Raw genomic sequence first — 21,765 nt, 5'->3', positions numbered from 1 at the left:
TTAGAAGGGCTTTGCTCTCTGAACGAGACTTTCCTCCCCGAGCGGGACTTGGCTCCTTAAGCCGGGCTCTGCCCCTTAAACCGGGCTCTGCCCCTTAAGCCGGGCTCTGCCCCTTAAACCGGGCCCTGATTCCTGCCCAGGAATTTGGCGGGAGCCGCCAGCAGCCGGCAGGGGGCGCCGCGGAGCAGAAGGGCGGGGTCCGGGGGCGGGGTCGAGCGCGCGGGGGCGGGGCCAGGGCTGAGGGCCGGGGCTGAGGGGCGGGGCCTGTCCCGGAGCCGCGCACACCCCGCAGCTCCCGCCGCAGCCGCGCAGCGCCCGCAGCCCCAGGGCCACCGTGCCCCGACCCCGCGGCCCGGCAAGATGTGGCGGCGCTGGGAACCGGGATGGGACGAGAAGAGGGAGCTGCAGGAGCTCAACTCCCGCCTGCGGGTCTTCGTGACCCGCGTGCGGGAGCTGGAGGAGGAGAACCGCTTTCTGGCGCGGGAGCTGGCGGAGCTGCGGGAGCAGGAGCTGATCGGGCTCCAGGTGCCCGAGCAGGAGCTGGCCTGGCTGCGGATGCAGCTGGAGGAGCTGAGCCGGGCGAAGCTGGAAGCGGAGCTGGAGCGGGACGGGCTGCGGCGGGAGCTGGAGGAGCTGCGGGCGCTGGGCGCGGAGGTGCTGGGGATGCGGCGGCGCCTGGAGCCCGAGCTGGCCGGGCAGCAGGCGCTGCTGGAGCGGCTGCGGGGCGAGTGCGTGGCCCTGGAGGAGCTGCTGCTGGAGCTGCAGGCCGAGCACGGGCACATGGCAGAGCGGCAGCGGCGGGAGGCGGTGGAGATGCGGGAGCTGCGGCTGAACCTGGCCGCCCTGCCGCCTCCCTTGGCCGGGCTGAGCCTGGAGGAGCTGGAGGAGACCTACGAGATGCTGCTCAACCAGAGCTGCCGGGAGACCCTGCTGCGCTACCAGGAGCAGATCCAGGTGCTGCAGGAGCAGGAGGCGCAGCGCAACCGGGAGAACCTGGAGCTGCTGCGGGAAGAGAGCCGGCAGTGCCGGCAGCACCTGGAGGATCTGCACCGCCAGGGCCAGGAGCTGGTCGCGCTGCGGGAGCGGCTGGAGCAGGAGATGCTGGCCCTGCAGGACCGCCACGGCGCCGAGCTGGAGGAGTACCAGGTGGGTGGCACATGGGCCCCGCTCCCGGGACTCTCCTGCTTCACCTGGCGCTCCTGGCCCTCGCGTTTTCCCTTCAGTTCTGATCCATGGCGCGATGTGAGCCCGACTTTCCCGTCCCTCCTCCTCGCTCTGCTCCGGGAGCTGCTAAAGCCGCTCTCACTCGGTGTGGTCCAGGCTTTACCACCCCGCTTTCCCTCCTGGCAGTGGGATTTCCCCAGGCTGGAGGAGGAGGTGGCCCAGCAGGAGCCTTTTGCTGCTGAGCCCTTCTCTGTGTGGGGCGGGGAGTCCCTCAGAGCCCTGGGGGTTTGGGGAGCGAAGGGTGTGACTCAGAAAGGGGACAGTGACCCTGAGGACATCATCCCGGTGACAGGTGCTGCCTTCCCAACCTGCCCTCGGCAGGTGGCCAAGAGCATGGATGGGGCACACGGCCTTGCCAGGCTCCTGGCAGGCTTGGCAGGAGCGCTTGGGACACGGAGCAATCCCTGGGAGCAAACGAACCGTGGGACACGGCCCTGAGGCTTCAGGGTGGCCTGTCCCCATCACAGAAATAATCAGGAATTTCTTCCTGATTTACGCCTATTCCAGTGTGCCTTGAGCCTCGGGAAAAGCTTGTGGTCCCCAGCGTAGTTAAGAAAACTTTGTGTAAAGGCGAGAAGATGTTGGAGGTGGATGTTGGAGGTGTCAAACAGGGGCTAGAGCATGTGCAGCTGGGGGTTTGTTTGTGTCAGGGTGATGTTCCGTGTAATGTGTGATCCCCCGTGTGTGGGAGGGGATCAGCTCCTGCCGGAACAGCGGAGTATCCGCTCATCCAGCTCGGAGTGGAGAGCACATATTAGATCATGCAGCCCATCCATCCATTTCCTGAGGGCAACAATTCTTTTGTTCGTTGTTAGACCCTTTATTAACACCCTGCTGGAGCTCGGTGTGTGCCCGAACCCCGTGTTTGCCCAGCTTTGTGCAGATTATGGCGATGTTGGCAGCTGGGAAGGGACTGGGACCTGTGGCTGTGTGCGTGTCTGGTTTTTGTACTCTGCTGGATTGTTTGGAAGCTGCATAGTTTGCAGATGCTGTGAACTGAGACAGATTAGGTATGAGGTATGTAAGAAGTAATTGGAAAGGCTCTTAACTTTTAAATAATTATTTTTTTTGGTTTTGACAGGACAATTCATTCTGACAGTCACATATGTAAACATTCCCAAAGCTGTAGAAGATGACATATGTAAATCCCTCATTAATTAAATCTATCCAACAGGCAAAACCTACTGAAAATGTAAAGAAGAAATAAACCTCTTCATTTTTTCCATTTTATATTTAAAGTTTCTTAGATTTCCAAAACATGACCTTCTTTCTGTCTGTATTTTTATTAGGGGTTTATAAGGAGAGTAATTATTGCTCAAACGGAAGGCCTCTAAATATGGAGTAAAGAGAGCATTTTGTATAGCTTGCTGTCCCATGCCACAAGTTTTTCTTCTACAGTCAGTGAGAATGGCTTCTATTTAACTTTTTCAGCTCAGGGAGGTGTTTTTTAAACCAGTTATCTCTGTATCTGGTTGTATTTTTAAAGAATTTGCTTTGAAAGGGCAACTGGAGAAACCCGTTGTAGATGACAGCAGTCTATTGCAGAAGTCAAATAATCAAAATCAATGGATGCTCTTGAATGATCCTGATGCAATGCTCCAAAATGGATTGTTATTTTGACACCAAAATTGCAGACTTCTCTGGTACTCTCATGAATGTTTGGCATCTTTAGATTTTACAGGAAAAATAGTTTCAAATCTTAGTAATACAAGGAGAAAAAAGTGTGTTGAAAATATCTGACCATTTTCACCAGAAATGGAATATTACCTAGATATATATTCAAATATGTCATAAGGTTTATTAATTCTGAAGGATGTTGTGTTTGGGTTTAATGAGAAAGGCCTTTTTGCAGTTGCCAGTCTCCTGTACATGAGAAATAAAATCTTTTGCTCACGTCCAGGAAGAAAAATTATGGAATGCATAGAAGCAGCTGTTTCAGGTTCTGTTCTTGGGATCAAAACTTTTTTTTTCTCTCTCATTTCTCTTACTGGTTGAAGTATGTTCAGCATGGGTTTTAAACTGCTCTTTAAAAAGCATCAATTCCACGCTTATTTATTGTAGAGTGTCATGTAGAAATGATATGTATGTACAGATTAAAGTCAAGTTATTATTGTTCATTGCAGCTGCAATGGCAATTAGATTTATTCATATTTTCCATATATCATCCAGTTGCCTTATATGTTCATCTTTGCCTCCTGAACTGCCCTTATCCTCGCTGAAGCTTTCAGCAGTGTTAAATAGAAAAAAGTATTTGGAGTTATAATACAGCTGAACCAGGCAGGCAGTAAATCATACACTGGAAAATTTTCACTGGTCCTGAGTGCTAAAGGGATGAACTCAGTAGATCTCTTACTTCCATAATTTTAGCTGTGTGCCATGAGAATAGTGATGCAAAAACTCCTGGTGGTTTGAAAACCCTGAATTATTTGGATGTAAAACCCTTCATGGCCCATCCTGCTGCTCTGAAATGAGGCTGATATTTTTAACTGATAAGAGTGGATTTAGGATCAGTTCCTGTGTCAGTGCTGTGAGCTCGAGAGAAGGAGAAAACATCTTGTCAAATGCACATTTAATGTTGATATGTCGTGTGCCTTTCTCTGTGTAGCAGTTTCAAGCCAGGCAAGTGCAGGGTGAGTTCCTCCCCTGCTGAGCCATGAATGAGCTATGGGATCAGTAAATAGTTCCAGATGGAAAGGGCTGGGGCCTGGAATCCTCTATTCCCTCAGTAGGTACAGCTTGGACAACCCAAGGAAATTCTTTCCCCCCTGCTGCCCTTCTAAAATTTCCCAGTGCTGCCTGGAAAGGAGCACATGAAGGGTGAGAAAACAGTTTCTATTCCTTTACTCAGTCCTAGCAGGACATCACAGGGATTTGGGGGCTGTGATTGATGTGGCTGGGAAGCAGATCTTTCCAAGAGAGTCCTGTGTGAAGAAAATACCAGATCTGCCAAGCAGAGGTTACCTTTTGCAAAATGGGTTTGTTGGCTCACAGTCTGCTGGACTTTGATGGGTTGGTTTCTGTGCTTTTTGGTGTGCTTGGAGACAGAAGTTGAGGCCAGTTGTCTTCTGCTTTATGTTTGAGCATCAGTGATGGAGGGCTGGGTGTCTGCCACCCAGTCTATAGAGTGTCTGCTCCCACAGGAATGAATTCCTTTGGAACTACTGCACAGCTGGCTGGGCTCTGTGCCCCCTTATGGTAATCATGAACTCCAGCTCTTGGATCCCCAGTGCTCTCCAGCCCCATGGGCAGAATCCAGGGTGAGGGACTGAAGCTCCTGTGTTGTTGGATGGGTTTGAACAGCCCCTGTCTTTCAGAGCTCCCCATACTCTGTAGTCCTGTGTAGAAATTTCCTGTATGGATTTTTCTGGGACAGCATTTTAAAGCTCTGCACACGTATAGGTTATTCTGAGTTTAACTGTGGAGGCAAGAAACATCTGCATCATTTAACTTTTGTATCAGAGCTCTTAGGGATTGGTTTTCTTCTGCACCTTCTGCTGACTCTTGGTTCTGTTGCACCCTGGCCATTCCTGCTGGATAGCCTTTTCCATTTAAAAACAGTACTTGTACTTTTCTTGCCTTCTCACCTCGGGATTTTCCATTGTGTCTGTGCTGTCCTTGACCAGGATTGTTCCCTCAGAGCTGCTGAGGGTCTGCCTGGCCATGGGATGGTGCCTCCACTGGGGTCTGCAGGAGGCTGCTGAGGGCTTTGTGGTGCTCTTTCAGATATGCAGATATGATTTGTCTTCTGCCATAAAAGGGGAATTTTAAGTACACTGAAGACTGTAGGCAAGGATTGTCATGTCAGGGGAAACATCAGTGTAATCATTTAGCAAGAGCTGCAAAGGCAAATGAAGAAAGAAATTCATGTGTTATATAGAGAACTGTACCCACATGTATAGGCAAAGAGAGGCAGCTTCCTGCATAGAACTTTCTTTTTAGTTTTACTTAAAAAACCCCAAAACTATTAATGTTTGACATGCCAGCACTTTATATTCTTAGTTCTTACTTCTGCCTAGCACATCATGCTGGCATTAACAGCAGAGTCCCCTGCTGTATCTTCATTTTTATGCTATTGCACATACTGTGATACTGGAGCACTTGCTGCCTATCAGTGATATATTTTGAATTTTTTAAAACTAAACCATCAGTGCCTTGATTTTCCAGTTTGATTGCAAAGCAGTTTTCAGCATGAAATCTAAAATACACTGTTGTGAATTCCTGTTCAGTGTTGTACATGTGTATGAGGTTTTGCTCTGTAAATGACATTTCAGAGTTCCTGCATTGTGCAGAGTGATGTGAACAAAACAGAATTGGGCCTTTGTTGGTATTTAATTTCTGTCTTCCCAGCCCCCAGAACAAAGTGCAATCTATAGCATTAGTTAGCAAGGTTAGATTTGGTATTTATATATATATATATATATATATATATATATATATATATATGACAATTCACCCTTCATGTGAGAGGCAACACCAGTGATTAAAGCACTTTCTACTCTTTTCTTCCTTCTGCCATTTAGTGTAAATACACGTAACCTTTTATATTTATTTGTGCTGCATAAGGTCATATATAGCCATTGAGATGAAAATGAGCAGTCTTTTATCCATCTTCTGAGCAGCAGTTAGGACAGAGCTGGGTGGGCCTCAAACCAGGTGTCAAAATCCTGCAGAAAACTTGAAGGAATCAATGGAGATTCATCTTTTACCTTGTGGGCACTGTGAGTGTCTTCAGATGCTCAAATTCCAAAACTGATTTGAACCCACACATCTGTGGAACTGAGAATTCTGATTAACTTCTCATGGCAAAGCAATTGCTGAAATTTCTGATCTCAAGTGTGATTTAAGTGTGTCTTAAAATGACCAAATGAGTCACATATAAGTCTTATGAAGAAGTGTATTTTCCTTGCAATGTGTGCTTATGAACTTTTGCACAGGGCATCTGAATGGGTTTAACTGAAATAATTTAACCAGCTTAGTAAGGAATAAAATGAATTTAGCATAAAACTTGCTTCAGGAACAATTTATTTAAGCTTGTATATGAGGAGGTCATGGAGCTGATTTCTTCTGGTTTTTGAAGTGATAGAGCATTGATGTATTTTTGTATCAGTTTTTTTTTTAATTAAAATTTTTATATTTTAAGGCATTGAAGTGTTGTTTTTATGTTCTTTCAAAACTAAAAATAATTTTTTTCTGTTCAGAGAATAATTGATGCCCTGGAAGAAGAAAAGCAGTTCCTGACCATGTCAATCACAGATTACCTGAGGGACTACCAAGAACTCCTGCAGGTGAAAGCAGGCCTCATCCTTGAAATTGAAACCTACAGGTAAGATTTGTGGTCACACTATTGTCTAGACAGAGGATAATTTAAATCCCTTTTTATAGATATGGGAGCCCCATTCATCCTCTTTCCAGCATTTAAAATTTAAACAGTGACTTTGGGAGTCTCAAGGCTCTAAAGCCAATATAATTAATAGGAATCCTATTAACTTGGTACAAATATCGTGGCATGTAAGAAACCTTCTTAGTCCTGGTCGAGTGGATATTAGATTGATGGGGATTTTTGGGGCAATATTTGGTTACAAGCTGAGGAGACAATATCCCTAAATTGCAATCAATAAAACTTGAGGTTATGTAGTTGCCATCAACTTACATGGCACATTTCATTGTTTAAATATGGTGATTAGTGACCACCTGCAGCTCTGATGTAAGCAGTGAGCTCCCCATCCTTGGTGCAGTTGTAGGATAGTGGGAAGATAACACAAAATTCTGTTTGATTAAGTCCTGGCTTTCTCCATCCTTGATTTGTCATGAAAACACGTTTAGATCAAGTGTGAGATAAGAGCAAACCACATCTCTGCTAATGAATCTTCAGGACTGTACCTCTCTCTACCAGCTGAGTAGCTGTGGTGTTGAAAATCCAAGAATCATGATGTACGTGGCACAAAACTGATTTGGAATTTAAAAAATCGTAAATAATCCAAAACTGATGAACTGGAGGAAGACCCTTCCTTCTTGTAAAGATGATGTGTTTTTTCTACAAATAGCACAATATTTTCAACAAATTTCATTGAGATACTGATCCTCAAATACAGAGAAATGTGCAATTATTATTGAGGAAAGGGATTATTTGTGAAAATTTAGTGTCAGGCTACTTCTGTATTTTTTTGAGGAGACTGCCTCTGACATTAGATTGTCTAGACTGGGTGCATTATTAATATTCAACCTGTGTAAATAGATGGGGTATTTCCAGTTAAATATAATATATGCTTCTGTGCATATATTATATTTAATAAATAAAGCCTTAATGCTGTGTCCTGAGTGTGATCCAGCAAGTCTGGATAAAGATAGCACCAGCTGAGTTATGGGTGAGGACTATCAATCCACTGATGCATTTGAAATTTAATTTCAGTTGCATAACTGAAAATATGGGAAACTTGAAATAACTTCTGAGTAGCTTGATAAGGAGTAGTGAGCAGAGAATGTCTTCATGAAGGAGCACCAACAGCCTGTTCAAGATGCCTTGTCTGCAAGGAGGCACAGACCAAGGCTGGTTTCTGGAGGAGATAAAATCACAGACAGTGGGGGACAAGTGATCTGCAGTCACTTGATAAGCAACAGTGTGTTTCTTCATGTTTGTTGGAGTGGGATCCCTGTGATCCTTGGGAAGCCAGTGGTGTCTGAAGCATTACTGTGGAAGTGGTAGCCAGTTGTGATCCTTTTCTGTGTGTGTTAATTCTGTTAACTTTGCTAAAAAACATGATTCTTCTGAATTTAATCCCAGCTCTGTTGTTGACTTTCACTGCTGTTGTTAAACTTTCTCCCTTGGTTTATTCATCTGCAAAACAGGATTGGCACTGTCACAATAACAGAATTATCAGAGTTGTTTTGATGATTAGTATTCATCCAGAACTAGGAATGATAATTCCCAGGTATTCAGTTGTTTGAAAACCTTGTAAGCCCATGAAATTCTGGAATTTCTCCACAGTTGTATCACTGATTATCTGAGCATTATTGGTTTGTCCAAGGATTCCCTGTCCTGGTTAATGAAAGTAGAACAATTCAGCATCACCTGCAGTGTGTTTGTTGTCCAGTTCAGAAGCTCCTTAATCCATAGGATTTCTTCATCTGATGGATGTGAATGCAGCTTGGGTCACTGATGGCCTTGGCAAGGCAGATGTCAGTGGAAAAATGAGCATCTGCCCACTGAAGATGAGATAAGAATAAGAGAATGGGCCTTGCTACAGATAAAAAACTTCCAAATGCCAGTAAACAAACTTCATGTAAAATATCAGAAGCTGAAAAGCTATTGTTTTGTGGTTTTACCTATTCCTATGCAGTTTTACCTATTCCCCTTCTCTTCTTTTTCTCCCTTTATTCAAGAAAATAGTTCCTTTCTTCTTGTGTGTCTCTGTCAGCCCTGTGTGGGAGGGGACCCAGTCCATAAAGTCAAGTAGGAGAATTCTGGACAGCTCACTCATGTGCTTTTTCAAATCCTGTTCCTCTCCCAGGTCTTTTTACCTGTGGAAAAAAGGGCTTGTGAGCACAGCTTCAGTTGGTTTTCACAGAGGATGCTGGCAGATACCCTGGCTTATGCATACTGGAACAAAAGGCACCTATTCCCATTCAGTCCAGCATCCTGAACTTTCCATGGAGAGCTTCCCACCAAGGCCCTGGCATTTCCTTTCCTCCTGGCCCTATAGGTTAAGGGTGTGGTAGCTGGAGCCTTCTTTCTATCTCCCACCCTGTGTTTTGTCTTTGTTTCACAACTCCTGCAGTTCTGTTACAAGGTCAGTTCTTTCCATTAGTCATCATTGCTCCTGGAGTGGGAAGAAGGATCACTGGTGCAAGGAACACCCTTCCTTAAGGTCCAAGTGTATTTCCTCTCTGACTCTGCTCACCCTTCCTGCTCTGGGAGCCGAGATTCACTCAGGAACACAAATATGTGGCCTTGTGGAGTTACACCTCATGGGAATATTCATTCCTAAGCCCTTTTCTCACTGTTGAAGTAAATATTTATCAAGTGTCTCACAGTTTTGTTCTGTGTCCTTGGAACCCTTCAAAACCACAGCTACTTAACTATGCTTAGGTTTTATTTCCAGAGAGAAGTGGTGAATTAGTCACCCTGTAAAAATCTTGATTTTAAAAAGAGATAGAAAACCTGCCTAGAATCTGAATTACTCTCAGGCCTTTCTCCTTAGCTAGCAGAAACTTCTCTTCACATAGCAGAGGCTGCCCAGAGCCTGTACCAATAGGTTCAGGAGCTTTTCTGTCCTCTCTAAAATATGTTGTTGAAGGGTAAAATATTTCACTTTGAAATTCGATTGTCATACAAGTGTTCTGTTCAGGTTACCACCCTGCATTCTGAAGCACCAAAGGCTACACAACTTTATTTCCATGGTCATTGTTAGGATCTCTGAACACACTTGCCAGGTGAACTTTGACTTGTGCTCCTCCGTCAACACCACTGACCCTTCCCATGCCTTCCTCTCACAGAATTATCACCAGCATTAAGCTCCTCTGATCCACTCACCACAGCTTTTTCAGTCAGTCTCATTACTTCCCCTTTATAACTTGTACCATCCAATAGGTTCCACTCCTGTATGGGTTTTATTTTGAGAACACGCTGAGTGTTCAACACCTGGGGAATTTAACATGCAGTTACCTGCTGTTCTTCACACTCCTCATCCTCCCGTCCTGGGAGGATGGAAAAAGGATGTGGAATGGCCTTGACCCCCCCTTCATGGAGAGGTGGGATTTTTTGTAACTCCGTAGCAAATACCCAGGATAGAGAGGATGAGTTTTTATGGCTTGCTGGCCAACTGCCCCATCTGAGATGTTGTAGTGTTGTTTTTTTGTTTTTGCAGTTGCAATGAAGTCATTACTGTCCTGAATGCCCATAATAAAATTTGCACTACATCCTTTTGTTCTCTCTCCCCACCCCAACCACCTTATCTCCTCCTCCTGCCCTCATGGACTGGTTGTTTCTGTTGTCATCCAGCACAGGCTGACGAGCATGTCCCTGCTAACTTTAGATAAATGACATTAATAATGAGATGAGCTAATGGTGCAGTTGGATTATTTTCTGGTAACACTTAAATTAAGTGTTAACAAAATAGGAGTATATCTCATTTGGGACCTGATTTCCAGGAAGTAGCTGACATGGTTATTTTTTTTAGAAGAGTGCTGCTTGGAGAAATGTTTTTTTACTATTACTATGAGTGCTTTGAAGTTCATACAGTTGAAATTAATTCTTTGGGCAGTTTAAGTTTAAAAGCAGACTTTACTACCAAGAGGCTATTATTAGGAAAGGATGCAGAGGAATAGAGAAGCAAAATGACTTGCATAAACTCGAGCTATGGTCAAGCTGAGCAGCACAAGCACAAGCTGAGTTTGCTGGCTCAGTACAGTACCCTGCCCTTTCTCGTGCCAGTTTAGTAAGCCAAGCTCTGTTTAACATTTTCTTGGGTTTCTGATAAGTGTGAGGTCATACATATTATAAAGTGCCCAGTGAAATTCTGATTCTCTGTCCAGTTTTACAGAGGTTTCAGGAAGCTTTGCCTTTCACTTTCAGTAGTAACACTTCAGATCCAGCTTTTCTGTGGGCTGCTGCCCTTTGCCATATACAGTTACCTCCTGGAACTTATTTTTAGTGACTTCATACGTTGCTGCAGCAACTGAACAACTGTTGTTTTAACAGCAGCCAGAAATCCTTGGTCAAACTCCCCACATTCCTGCTTTCCTTCGTCATGGTTAACACTTTCACTGCCAGCTCCTGGATGTGTTTCTGCAGCGTCACCACCAGCTTCTCTGGCAGGTCTGTCAGAGAAATTTGTTTGGCACTCACTGGCTCCATCAGATCAGATGTTTGGTCTTGGGAGCATTACATGTGTTGAAGGGATCTAATTCCTCTGAAGCTTCTCTCAGCTTGGAGAAAGATAAATTGCTTTTACTGTGGGTTTTTTCAACTCACAAAATAGAAGGAAAGATGCCCCTCTGAGCCTGTTTTAGGTAGTTCTAACCCAGCTTTTCTTCTGGATCTAGACAAATCCATCAAGGCAAAGAAAACCTTGCTAATGATATTTTGCTAGTGCCAAAGTGATCAGTCATGGGAAGTGTGAAATATACAGGTGATGCTTAGAACACCTGCTTTGTTAGTTTTGACATAAATGTCCAGCAGAGGTGTTTGTACCCCGATCCTAAGTGGCTTTCAGCTCCTGCCCCGGGGAGTCAGAAGCCTTGGCTATCACAGTCCTCCAGCCTTACTCTTGCCAGCTTTGTTGTTGCAGCTGTGTCTTATCAGTGCAGAACATCTGGCATTCCCAAACCCAGAAATGCTGTCACTGGCTGGTAGGAGCAGCACAAACCCACCAAGTCACTGTGCTGCCTGCAGCATTGCCTTGCCCAGGGAATGACCTGATGTAGCATTTCCAGGCTGCTGCCCTGGCACTTCCTGGAAGTGTGGGAGCTGTGTCACTGCCAAAAGGGACAGGGACAGACAGAGATGGCATTAAAGGAAACCAAGCAGCTTCTGACACAGAGAATTTCCCTACTCCTTTTTTTGTGAAATGTGTTGTGCTGATTTCCAATGGAATAGGGACTAGGAATAATTAATTTAACACTGTAAATTGTTTCCTCCAGCACTGTGTTTGATAGCAGAGGTTATACTTTCCTTCATTTTTCATTTCAAAATGATAGAACTTGCAAATCCTCCTGTAACAGTTCCCTCATGTCACACTTCAACACCACCTTTACTACTCTTTTACAAACAGGAAGGTTGCTGTCTTTTTTTTTTTTTTTTCATTTTTGCATTTTCTTTGTAAAACATCTTGCCCAGAGAAGCTGTGGCTGCCCCATCCCTGGAAGTGTTCCAGGCCAGGTTGGATGGGACTTGTTGCCACATTCCACTATCCCAGGTTTCTCCTACGGGATAATTTTTTCAATTTCTAAGGCTTCTAAATGTAAAATATTATGCTTATTGTTCCCAGTATTTTAATTAAATGCCCTTTGTGTTTTGCAGAGCTTTGTTAGAAGGGGAGAGCAAGCCATGGATTATATGGAGAGAAGAGTATGCAGGGAAACTGCCTCAAGGTAAAATATGAATATTTTAAAATTAATTTTGATTTAAATTAAATACAACTAGAAATTATTATGTTATACGGTTCCTGATGTATATTTTTATGGGTGTATTGGAAAGTGAATATTGAATTTGTTTTGAGTGTTAATATTTTAAATCAACATATTGCTCTTCTATGTGAGATACCTTATAAAATCATGGCTTGAGTGGAGGATGTAGGGAGTGATATTTTGTAGCTCTAAAGGACTTTTGGGTGCCCATAGGTCTTAAGAGAGTTCTGAAGTATAAAGCAAGAGGTGTTTAACAGCACATGTAGTTAAAAATATGGAGTTCATCATCCTGAGGCATTGTGAGTGTTAAAAAGTTCACATGGGTTTAAAGAGATATCTTAGCAGAGTAAGGAAAGACAAATCAAAGACTTACTAAACATAAAGATGCCATTTCTATCTTAGGAGCTGCAAATCTCTGGAGGCTGTGAGAGTATACAAGGGAAGTATCACTGTTTATTTGCCCTGTTCTTATACTCTTCCCTGTGTATCTACTCTTGGTGCCTGCAAACAGGATTTTGGATAAGATGGACCTTTACTGTGACTGCTGTGGCCATTGCAATTAGTAACAGAATTAATCTGGGTAATACTCATGAGTTTAACAATGTAGGGTCATTACTGTAGTCCCAGAAGACATTTGAAGGCTGTGTGTGTAGCAGGAAATGCAAGAGGCTCAGGCTGAAATGCTCACAGAGATCTGCCTGTGCTGTTAAATTGTGAGCTCTGTGCCTGCATCTGGGCAGCACAGTTTGGATCTGGACTAGCCAGTACTTCTGCAGACAATGCTCAGCATATTCACAGAATAGGGAAGGAATTACAGAAATAATACAGGAGACAGTGCCAAAAGTCAGAGGAGATGTGGTAGCTTTTTAGGAGTGAGAGATGTGAGTGGTGCAGTACTGGTTGGTCTGAACTGTCAGATATTCCTGGCACATTGTATTAATTTCTATAGGTAGAGCCTAAAAGGTTCTTTGTTTCTCTCCCTTGTTGTGCTTTACTGTGTAGCTATGAAGGGTTGTGTGTGTGTTTGCAGCTTCTAGTATTGGCAGTGTGCCATTAAATGTCAATAGGAACTAAGAAACTTCAGTAATGAAGCAAAAAACCCAGCCTGTGATATTAACATACATTATTTAATAAGAAGTTGTAAATGAACATCAGTATAAATACAAAAAGTGTCATTCCTCAACAAATGCCACAATACCCAGTAGTGCACAACAGGTAAAATTAGCAAGATCTTGCAACTTGAGAAAAAGCTTTGCTTTCAGCTTTAATGTAATTTATGCACAGACTTAATTAACAAGCAAAACCTACAGGAATGCCTTTACAAAGCTCCACTGAAAATGAAGACATTATTTATTTCATAAAAATAGTGCATGTTTTCATAGTTCATGCCCTCCATTTGATGATATTTTAAATACAAACCATTATTTTAATGCTTGGTCACCTGTGTTCTCTTTGCAGATATTATAAACACTTTGTATAACTACACTGATATTTACTCTACTTATCAAGAAAGTAATAGAAGTAAAGTTTCACCAGCTCCCAGGATCACTGACACGAGGCACAGAATGCCAGTGACAAATATGAGCAGCTCTGCACATTACTCAGCCCACTCCACGCACGCTGGATCACACACAACAACGGGGGGAAGAACTTTTGGAAGGGACCTGCTTGGTTCAACATATCGCCCTTCAACCACTGTCACAAAGGATGAAAGGATTGTAACAGACCACAAAGAACTAAGAACATTTACTCCAGACTACAGTAGCTGGAGAAGCACTGAAATGCAGCAAAAGAGGATTCCAGAAAGGAAGAAAACAGAAGTTACAACTTCATCCACAGTATCTTTTTCAAAAGAGTCAACACATGCTGAAAGATCAGACAAGGACCACAAGCCTGATGCTGAAAGAAGTAAACCAGGCTTCACTAGATTTCCAGCTTATGAGCTGATTACCAATGCAAAACCATCTAAATATGAAGAAACTATAATTGAAACTCGGACCACGCTAAAAGACAAAAGAGGAGGCAGCAAACCAACTGATGAGAAGACATCTCTGCTGAAAGAAAAAGATAAGCTGGAGAAACAGACAAAGGATGAGAAAAAGAAAACTGATGAGAAATCTTTTATAGAAGAAACTGTTGATTTTGGGAGGAAGACCGAGCAGAAAAAATATATCCATGAGGAAGTTAGCCAGAAGGTAACAGGGAGTGATATTTCTGCTGCAAGAACTTTGAAAAGTGAATCAAGCAAAAAAGATGCAACTGTGACCTTGGAATCAAGAAGCAAAGATGTCATTGAGATACCAATCAGCATTGAAAGGCCTGTTCCTGACAAAGGGCCTCAGAGAAATAAAGAAATAAGGGTACAAGGTGTTAAAACTTCCATAGGAAGAGAAACAGATGAACAGGTAACTCAGTCTGCTGAAACTCGCCAAGTGAGGATTTCAGAAGCAGAGTCCAGTGTGGAAGATCAAGAGCAAATTAGGGATGGGAACCATAGAATGGGAGCTCTGCCAACTGAAAGCATAGCAGAGAATATTGTTGCTGACATTCTTAAAAGTTTCACACAGTCTTCTAGTTCACAGATGTCAACAGACACCAAAGTGACCTATTTTGATAAGAAAGAACAAGAAGATGAAGGGAAAATCAAGACTGAGTTCACAGTGCAGTCTCAAGTTCAAGAAGACATAGCTATTTCTGATGAAGGTGACTTAGGACAGCTATCAAACCAGGATGTTAGAAAAGTGATTCGAGAGGGCTTTGAGGGGACTCCTTCCAAAGAGGAGATAGAAGATATTGTCCATCACGGCCTGAAAGGAAGCGAGAGCGGAAAGAACGTGTCTGTGAATGTGGAGATTGTAGAGGAGCCACTGGATTACACCACCGATGAAAGGACTGATTTTTCAACACCTTTCCAAGTAGAAGAAGTGGAGGATTCATTCCCTGAGAGGGAGAGGCGTTATGGTGAGGAGGAACAAAACGTCACCTTCACGTATGAAGATGTCAAAAAGAAGAAACCGCGCCATGAGAGCTTCACTCATGTGGAAGAAGTAACCGAGGAAGATGACTCACCTATTGAACAGAAATATTTTGTATCTGTTCCTGATGAGCATCCTATTATTAATGAAAAAGTTGATGACTCAGTCTATGGGCAAATTCATATTGAAGAAGAATCAACTATTAAATATTCTTGGCAAGATGAATTTTTGCAAGGCACACAAAGTAAGAGAGAGGAAGGTGCAAGGTCTCCAGAAGAAACCTACAAAGTGGTGGGGGAGGAAGCGAGTGCCCATATTTTAAAAGAGCATCCTGAAGGTGAAAGATCCCACGTTGAATCCATTGTTATTGAAAAAGAAATTAAAATTCCCCATGAATTTCAGACTTCAATAAAAGGGCTTTTATCCAAGGAAACAAAGGACCCTAAACATCAATTGAAGGAAGCTTTGGAGCAGTTGGAGGACAGTCTCCCAGAAAGTGTGAAAGAGGAGCTCTCTGCGTTAACAAAAGACAGCAAAGTGGATGCTAGTAACTTGGCATTTGATATCAAAAAAGTTGATCAGAAGGAGGAGGGGGGCTCAGTGACCATCGTTGCTGAAGTCAATCTGTCCCAGACCCTTAATACTGATGAATTTGATGTAGATCAGCTTGGTGAAGTAATCACAAGCGAGAAAGAGAAGGCAACATTACACTCGCTGAAGAAAGAGAGCTCAGATAGGAGCAGTGTAGAAGTTTCTTCACACAGTGACAAATACACTCCTTTTGCTGACCAAGAGATCTACAGCTCCTCCACGACGAGGCGGAGTGGTGGCACTGGCTATCACACCACTGAAAGGGTCGTTTATGACGGTTCGGTTTCAGAAACTGCGGATTATGGAGAGGCCTCTCACTCATCACACTCAGCTGATGAGACCAAGTCCCAGAGGCGTGTCAGGGTTGGCCCAGCAGAAGTCCAGGGGTTTGAGCAGGTCCTGTATGAAGGGCCTGGTTCTGAAACGCTGGAGCTCAGTGCCTCAGAAGATCTTGTTCAGAGAGAGGGGCTCTCAGAATTCAGCCAATCTGTGAAGCACTTCAAACTGGGCCCCAAGGAAATCCAAACCACAGAACAAGTTATTTTTACAGGCCCTATTACTACAGTTGTAGAAGAGATGGATTCTGGAAATCTTTCTCAGAAGGTCTCAACAGACTTCAGCAGGACCACAAGACGTGTCACAGTAGGATCAAGGCAAGTGACTGAAGACGTCTCTTTTGAGGGGTCGGGTTCAGACTCTCTGGCACTCAATAGCTCAGATGGCCTTTCCCAGGCTGAAGGGGCTGTGGATGTCAGCAGATCAATGAGGCACTTCAGGCTGGGCCCAAAAGAGGTTCACACTGAGCACGTTATCTTTGAGGGACCCATCTCTGGTAAAGTGGAGGTCAGCAGCACGAGGGACTTCTCACAGGCAGAAAGTTCAGTCAGACAAATCCAGATGGGTCCCCAGGGATTTATGACAGCTGAAGAGATCATCTACCAGGGGCCTGTCTCTGAGCACACAGAAATCACTGAACTGGAAGACCAGACCTTTTCAGGAGGCTCAAGAGCCTTCAGGCACGTTAAAATAAGTCCTGCAGGAACTCATGCTGAGGAAATCATCTTCTCAGGACCCATTGCTGGAGTGGTGGAAGATCTTTCACAAATAGCAGAGTCCTCTGAGAGCAGCAGCTCTGTGAAGCATATTAAAGTAGGCTCCAGGGAAACAGCTTACACTTTCCAAATGGATGTTTCCAACCTGGGTGGAACATCTGCAGTGAAGAGTGCAGAACAGCAAGGGGCAAGGCTGGTGTCCAGCAAGCAAGAGCCTTCTGCTGGGCAGCCACAGGTCATCGTTGAAAGCAACCAGCTTGCAGGAAATGAAAACACAAGAAGTGGCTACGTTCTCTCCAGTTTTTCCCAAGATCAGGGTGAAAAGGTGGTGGAACAGTCATTTTTTGATCAAACTGTGCAGTTGCAAAGAACGGTCGGCCAAAGGTCGGATACTTCTGAAGAGAAGAAAGTCGCTTTTGTCTACCTGGACCATGAGGAGGAAGATGATGAGGAGAATGATAATGATGGACAGTGGTTCTGAAAGGACTCTCTGATGAAGCCTACATAGCAGTTTGTTTATACCTATTTTATATTATCCTTTTTTTTAAAGAGAAAAAAAGGGATGGGGAAACACTCAAACTATTTAGATTATTAATGGTGGACTGAGAAGTGTTGAATTTAAGCTTCAGCACATTTTATTTTATTGGAAATTTTATTTTTGGGAGAGATCATGCTATTAATATTTTTCCTCAGAGTTCTGTGTCTAATATTTTCAGATTTTTCCACCCATAGAAACAGGAATTTGCTACTGGGGAATTCAAAGTATTCTATTTTTTTGTTTGCTTTATAGCACACCAACTATTAAATGTGTGCTTGAATAGGACTTTTCAAATTATTTTTTTCTTAATACTGTATTGTACTTGGTTACTACAATATTACTATGCAATTCTATTTGAATCTCAAGCTACTAACCACAAATTTAACAGAATATGAGACTAATGAGTGGTAGTAGCTGATTTTCAGTTCCATTTCTTTGTGCTTTCTATATGCAATACCTAATGCATACATTATAAGAGACAGTTATTACAGCTATAAAATTAAATATGATCCTGTAGGATCAAACTAAGCATAGCAAGAATTGACAAAAATGACATTATTTTTATAGCTTGAATGCAGTGCAAAAAGAAAGAGGTAACACTGAGGTAAGAATTTCTCACAGTATTCCAGATGAGAAATAGTGAATTTTATGGTTAGGCAGTAGTATATTTAATATCTCTAAAATGAAAACAAATTTAAAAACTAGACTGGATAGTGTTCCCACTGAGGTAAGGAGATCTCCTTACAGATTCAGTGGCTGGGTACATTAGCAACCTGAACTTACTTTGCAGTTCATGGGTTACCTGATACTAGGTATTGCTAAAGGCAAGTGTGAAGTGTCAAACATGATTACATAGTGCCTAATTTCCTAACACAGTGAAATTAGCTGATATGTGTCCTGTTAGAAGGAAACTTTTACAAATGACATTGATGACACTTATGATCATTGTGTGTCAGCTCATTCCCAGATAATCCTTTGTTTACAAACAAGATGTCCTTTTCAATCACTCCCCCTGCAAACCCAACCTGAGATTTGAATTTGTTTTTCTTTCTTTTTTTTTTTCCCTCTGAATGTAATATGTGCCTTAGGCCAAAGTTGCCTTCTACTTAAATCATTTGCAAATAAGCTAATTTCACTTGAATTGCACATTGGTTGAATGAAGGACATAATTTCACTTTATAATTCAGTGACTTTATAAGTTCAGCTTGGAAGCCAGCACAGCACCACTGGCTGGCCTGACCTGGGCAGTGCTGGCAGTAACAAAAATAGCAGCCAAAATATTGTCACTGGGGTAAGAAATACCATACTGGACACGTATGGAAGTAACAAACAGAGGTGAGAAGCTGCTGTTTCTGCACACACACACACTCACAAACACAAGCACACACTCACTCACTGTGCCCACCTCTGCAGAGCAGACACACACCTGGCTCGGGGTGGCTGAGCAGCGCCAGCCTGGCCTGTGCTGACTCCCAGATTTTCTTCCTGTGGTTATGTAAGCCTAGTTTTGTGTGTGCTGATCCATCTTAGAATCCAGTTAGACTATCTTAGTCTGGCATGACAAGTCACTTTCAAGATTCCTTACTATTAACAGAAGTAGATTTCTCAAAGCTGACTGCTGCTTTATACTATGAATGTAAATGCAAAGCTGAGAAGCTCCGTGCTGACTGACATACCCTGCTCTCTCAGATATAGGACAGTTTAATCCATGTGTGCCTTAGTTTTACTAAGTTTGAAACTGTACAAAGCTATTAATGTTCCAAAGATTAACTCATGAGGTTTGTCTGCACTGCAAAATTTTCTGAATGTTTTCCTCATTTTGTCTGGAATCATTTGTCGAAATTGGAAGTTCCACCAACAGCTGGAAAATGAATAGGAAACTGAGTTGTGTAGAAGCACTAAAGGCATGTAATCTAAGCTTATTTATACTGTTCACTGTGTAATAGATAATATTTTTTCAAAATTATTCCTATATGCTCAGAAAAGAGCTTGTGCTTCCATTTATAAATAGGATGTTAATTATTGTAATACTTCTAATCTCATCCTATACTTTTGTTTCCTTAGTTGACTGTATGATTTTAAAGGTGGCAACATCTCTGTGTTTAATAATCATGTATAAGCCAGAATTTTCCAGCTAGATGCCATACTGCCAGTAATCAGATTCTGTACTTCAAGTGTCAAATAACTGCATGAAGGAAGAAGTCAGGTCTGTAGAAAGTAACAGAGGTAAAAATAATGAGGTAAGTTTTCTTGGAATTTTATTCAAGACTTACCATTCTCTGTAAAGCAGATACAAGAATATCTGCAGAAAATATATTTAGCAACCAACAAGAAGCTACTTAAAATGCCAAGCCCATTTATGAATACATTGTGGTATCTCTGACAGATTCAGGTGCTCCTTAGGAACAGTGATGCCAAAACTGTTCTGTTTATCTTCACCTGCTGAGAGGATTATAAGGTAAGGTGAGGGAATAAACCAGTGAGGAGCAAGTGACTCATAAAATTGAAGGATTTAAAAAAATTAAAAATCAGTGTTGCTTCAACTGAGGCAACAACAGCTCTTCAGAAATTCCTTTGCACATCACTGTCAGATGCAGTAGGTTATGCCAAGATACATTTCTGTTTTGATACATAGTCTGGAGGAAAAATTTGTTCAGTGAACTTTATTTCTATTTAAGAGCTGGATTTTAATCAATTATTGGGAAGCTGGGTTATTGTAGAGTACTGGAAATGTGCATTAGCATGACTTTAAAAAGATTTTAACATTTCAGGCACAGTTCCTTTGCATTAAGAAAGGCTGTAAAAACAAAGTTGCCTCACATATAAAAATTCAAGTTTTAAAAAGGTTTTAATATAAGCAACCCATTTTCCACTTAGTTCTTATTAACCTGAGACATTTAGACATAATGGTAACTTTTGGATAATTCTCCCTTCAGACAGCAGAGTGTTTTTAGGTGGACAGTCATATCCAGCACGCTCGTGGCTGCATGTGCAGAACTGGGGCTGTAGGTCCATGAATTACTAATGAGAGCAAACATAACCTACTCCCTGGTGTACTAACTCACCCAAGGTGATCACTTTCTGCATAAGGATTATATCCTGTGGCTGAGCAGATTGGTGACACACCCTCAGTCAGCATGCACTTCTGAAGCTTGCTCATATTATGCTTTTTATTAAATAGAAATAACAAATTTACCACTGAGTTTGGAATAAACAAAATGCTTTTCAAATATAATTAGTATTTTGGGGAGGGTAAAAACTCTGTATTTCTATGCTGATATAGACCAGAAGTGGGGCACTGTTTTTTCAAATGTGTAAACCACTGGTCTAGGAAGCAACTAGAGCATAGAAGATCAAGAAGGATGTGTGAGATAGGGAAAGCTCTGTGCTGCTGGTGTTTGTGAACAGCAGGTGTTTCAAAAGACGGTCAGAATGTTGAACCTGGGTTTGTTGATGTCAGCTGTGTGAAACTTTGCAGGCAGCTTGTGTTCTGGTCATTTGCAATGAAACTGCATTTTTTGTGGTGGTATAAGCTTTGTGATTTTACACTTTTTCACTCTTGAGTATTAAACAATGAAAATCAATGCAGATGTTTCTCTTTCTTCCTGTCTGATGTTTTTAAGGCTGCACTGTCCAAGAGAAAGGACTTAATGTCTGTAAATACCTTGCTCTCAGACTGGGCTAATTTTGGTTCAAAGAATGAACCTAATTTTTCATTCCAGCAAAGATTCACCTCTTTCATGCTGATCATAGAAATGATGGCAGAGCATGGCATATTCCTTATTCCAGCTGCACACAGCACGTGGGGACCAGCAGTGGTTGTGGAGTGCCACAGGTAGTGGGAGAGGCAGAGTATAAAGCAACACAGAAAGTGGAATTCCCTGAGATTTCAGCCTCATAATTGTCCTTGGAGCCTGGCACTTGACCAAGGTATGTCTTAACTTTTACCCTTTTCTAGTAAAGAAAACTGTTTTACACCCATTTAAATCTTTAATGGAAAATAATTATATATATATATATACACACACACACACATATATATTTAAATGATACCCCTCAGTGTATGTAAAGTTCCTTTTTCTCTTTAACCATACGATTGATTTGTAATGAAAATATCACTCATACTTTTAACCCAGTTTTCTCTTAAATAAATGGGTCAGAATGAGAGTTTATGTGAAAGAGAGGGACTTTCTGAAGAGATCCTCCATTTTTAATACACTGAGAAAAAAGCACACATTCTCCATATATTGCAAAACAGGGA

The 21,765-nt window shown here is 42.6% G+C and overlaps 1 protein-coding gene and 1 long non-coding RNA gene across 4 annotated transcripts; one reads left to right on the top strand and one right to left on the bottom strand.

The window, feature by feature from the left end:
- Positions 1-279: 279 nt before the first annotated feature.
- SYNM (synemin) lies at positions 280-21,088 on the top strand. Of its 3 annotated transcripts, XM_054641830.2 has the most exons (4): positions 280-1,146; positions 6,423-6,547; positions 12,242-12,312; positions 13,807-21,088. In XM_054641830.2, the coding sequence occupies exons 1-4, from the start codon at positions 361-363 to the stop codon at positions 17,445-17,447; spliced, it is 4,623 nt and encodes a 1,540-aa protein (XP_054497805.2). In that variant the 5' UTR covers positions 280-360; the 3' UTR covers positions 17,448-21,088. The 3 variants fall into 3 exon arrangements, with proteins under 3 accessions (XP_054497805.2, XP_054497806.2, XP_054497807.2); XM_054641831.2 differs by lacking the exons at positions 280-1,146; positions 6,423-6,547 and adding an exon at positions 11,622-11,997; XM_054641832.2 differs by lacking the exons at positions 280-1,146; positions 6,423-6,547 and adding an exon at positions 12,076-12,137.
- On the bottom strand, positions 4,667-5,995 carry LOC129126094 (uncharacterized). Its single transcript, XR_008535042.2, has 2 exons — positions 5,931-5,995; positions 4,667-5,060 (listed from the first exon to the last, which is right to left on the bottom strand). It is a non-coding gene; the product is annotated as an uncharacterized LOC129126094 (long non-coding RNA).
- Positions 21,089-21,765: the final 677 nt, after the last annotated feature.

The sequence above is a fragment of the Agelaius phoeniceus genome, chromosome 13 (assembly GCF_051311805.1).
Source record: "Agelaius phoeniceus isolate bAgePho1 chromosome 13, bAgePho1.hap1, whole genome shotgun sequence".
In the NCBI taxonomy this organism is placed as follows: domain Eukaryota; kingdom Metazoa; phylum Chordata; class Aves; order Passeriformes; family Icteridae; genus Agelaius; species Agelaius phoeniceus.
Note: the sequence above shows the minus strand (reverse complement) of the source record. Positions and strands in the feature narration are given on the sequence as shown.

Coding starts and splice junctions, on each gene's coding strand:
- SYNM (XM_054641830.2), top strand. CDS start 361: ATGTGGCGGCGCTGGGAACCGGGATGGGACGAGAAGAGGGAGCTGCAG. Junction 1,147..6,422: donor CCGAGCTGGAGGAGTACCAG/GTGGGTGGCACA, acceptor TTTTCTGTTCAG/AGAATAATTGATGCCCTGGA. Junction 12,313..13,806: donor TGCAGGGAAACTGCCTCAAG/GTAAAATATGAA, acceptor TTCTCTTTGCAG/ATATTATAAACACTTTGTAT.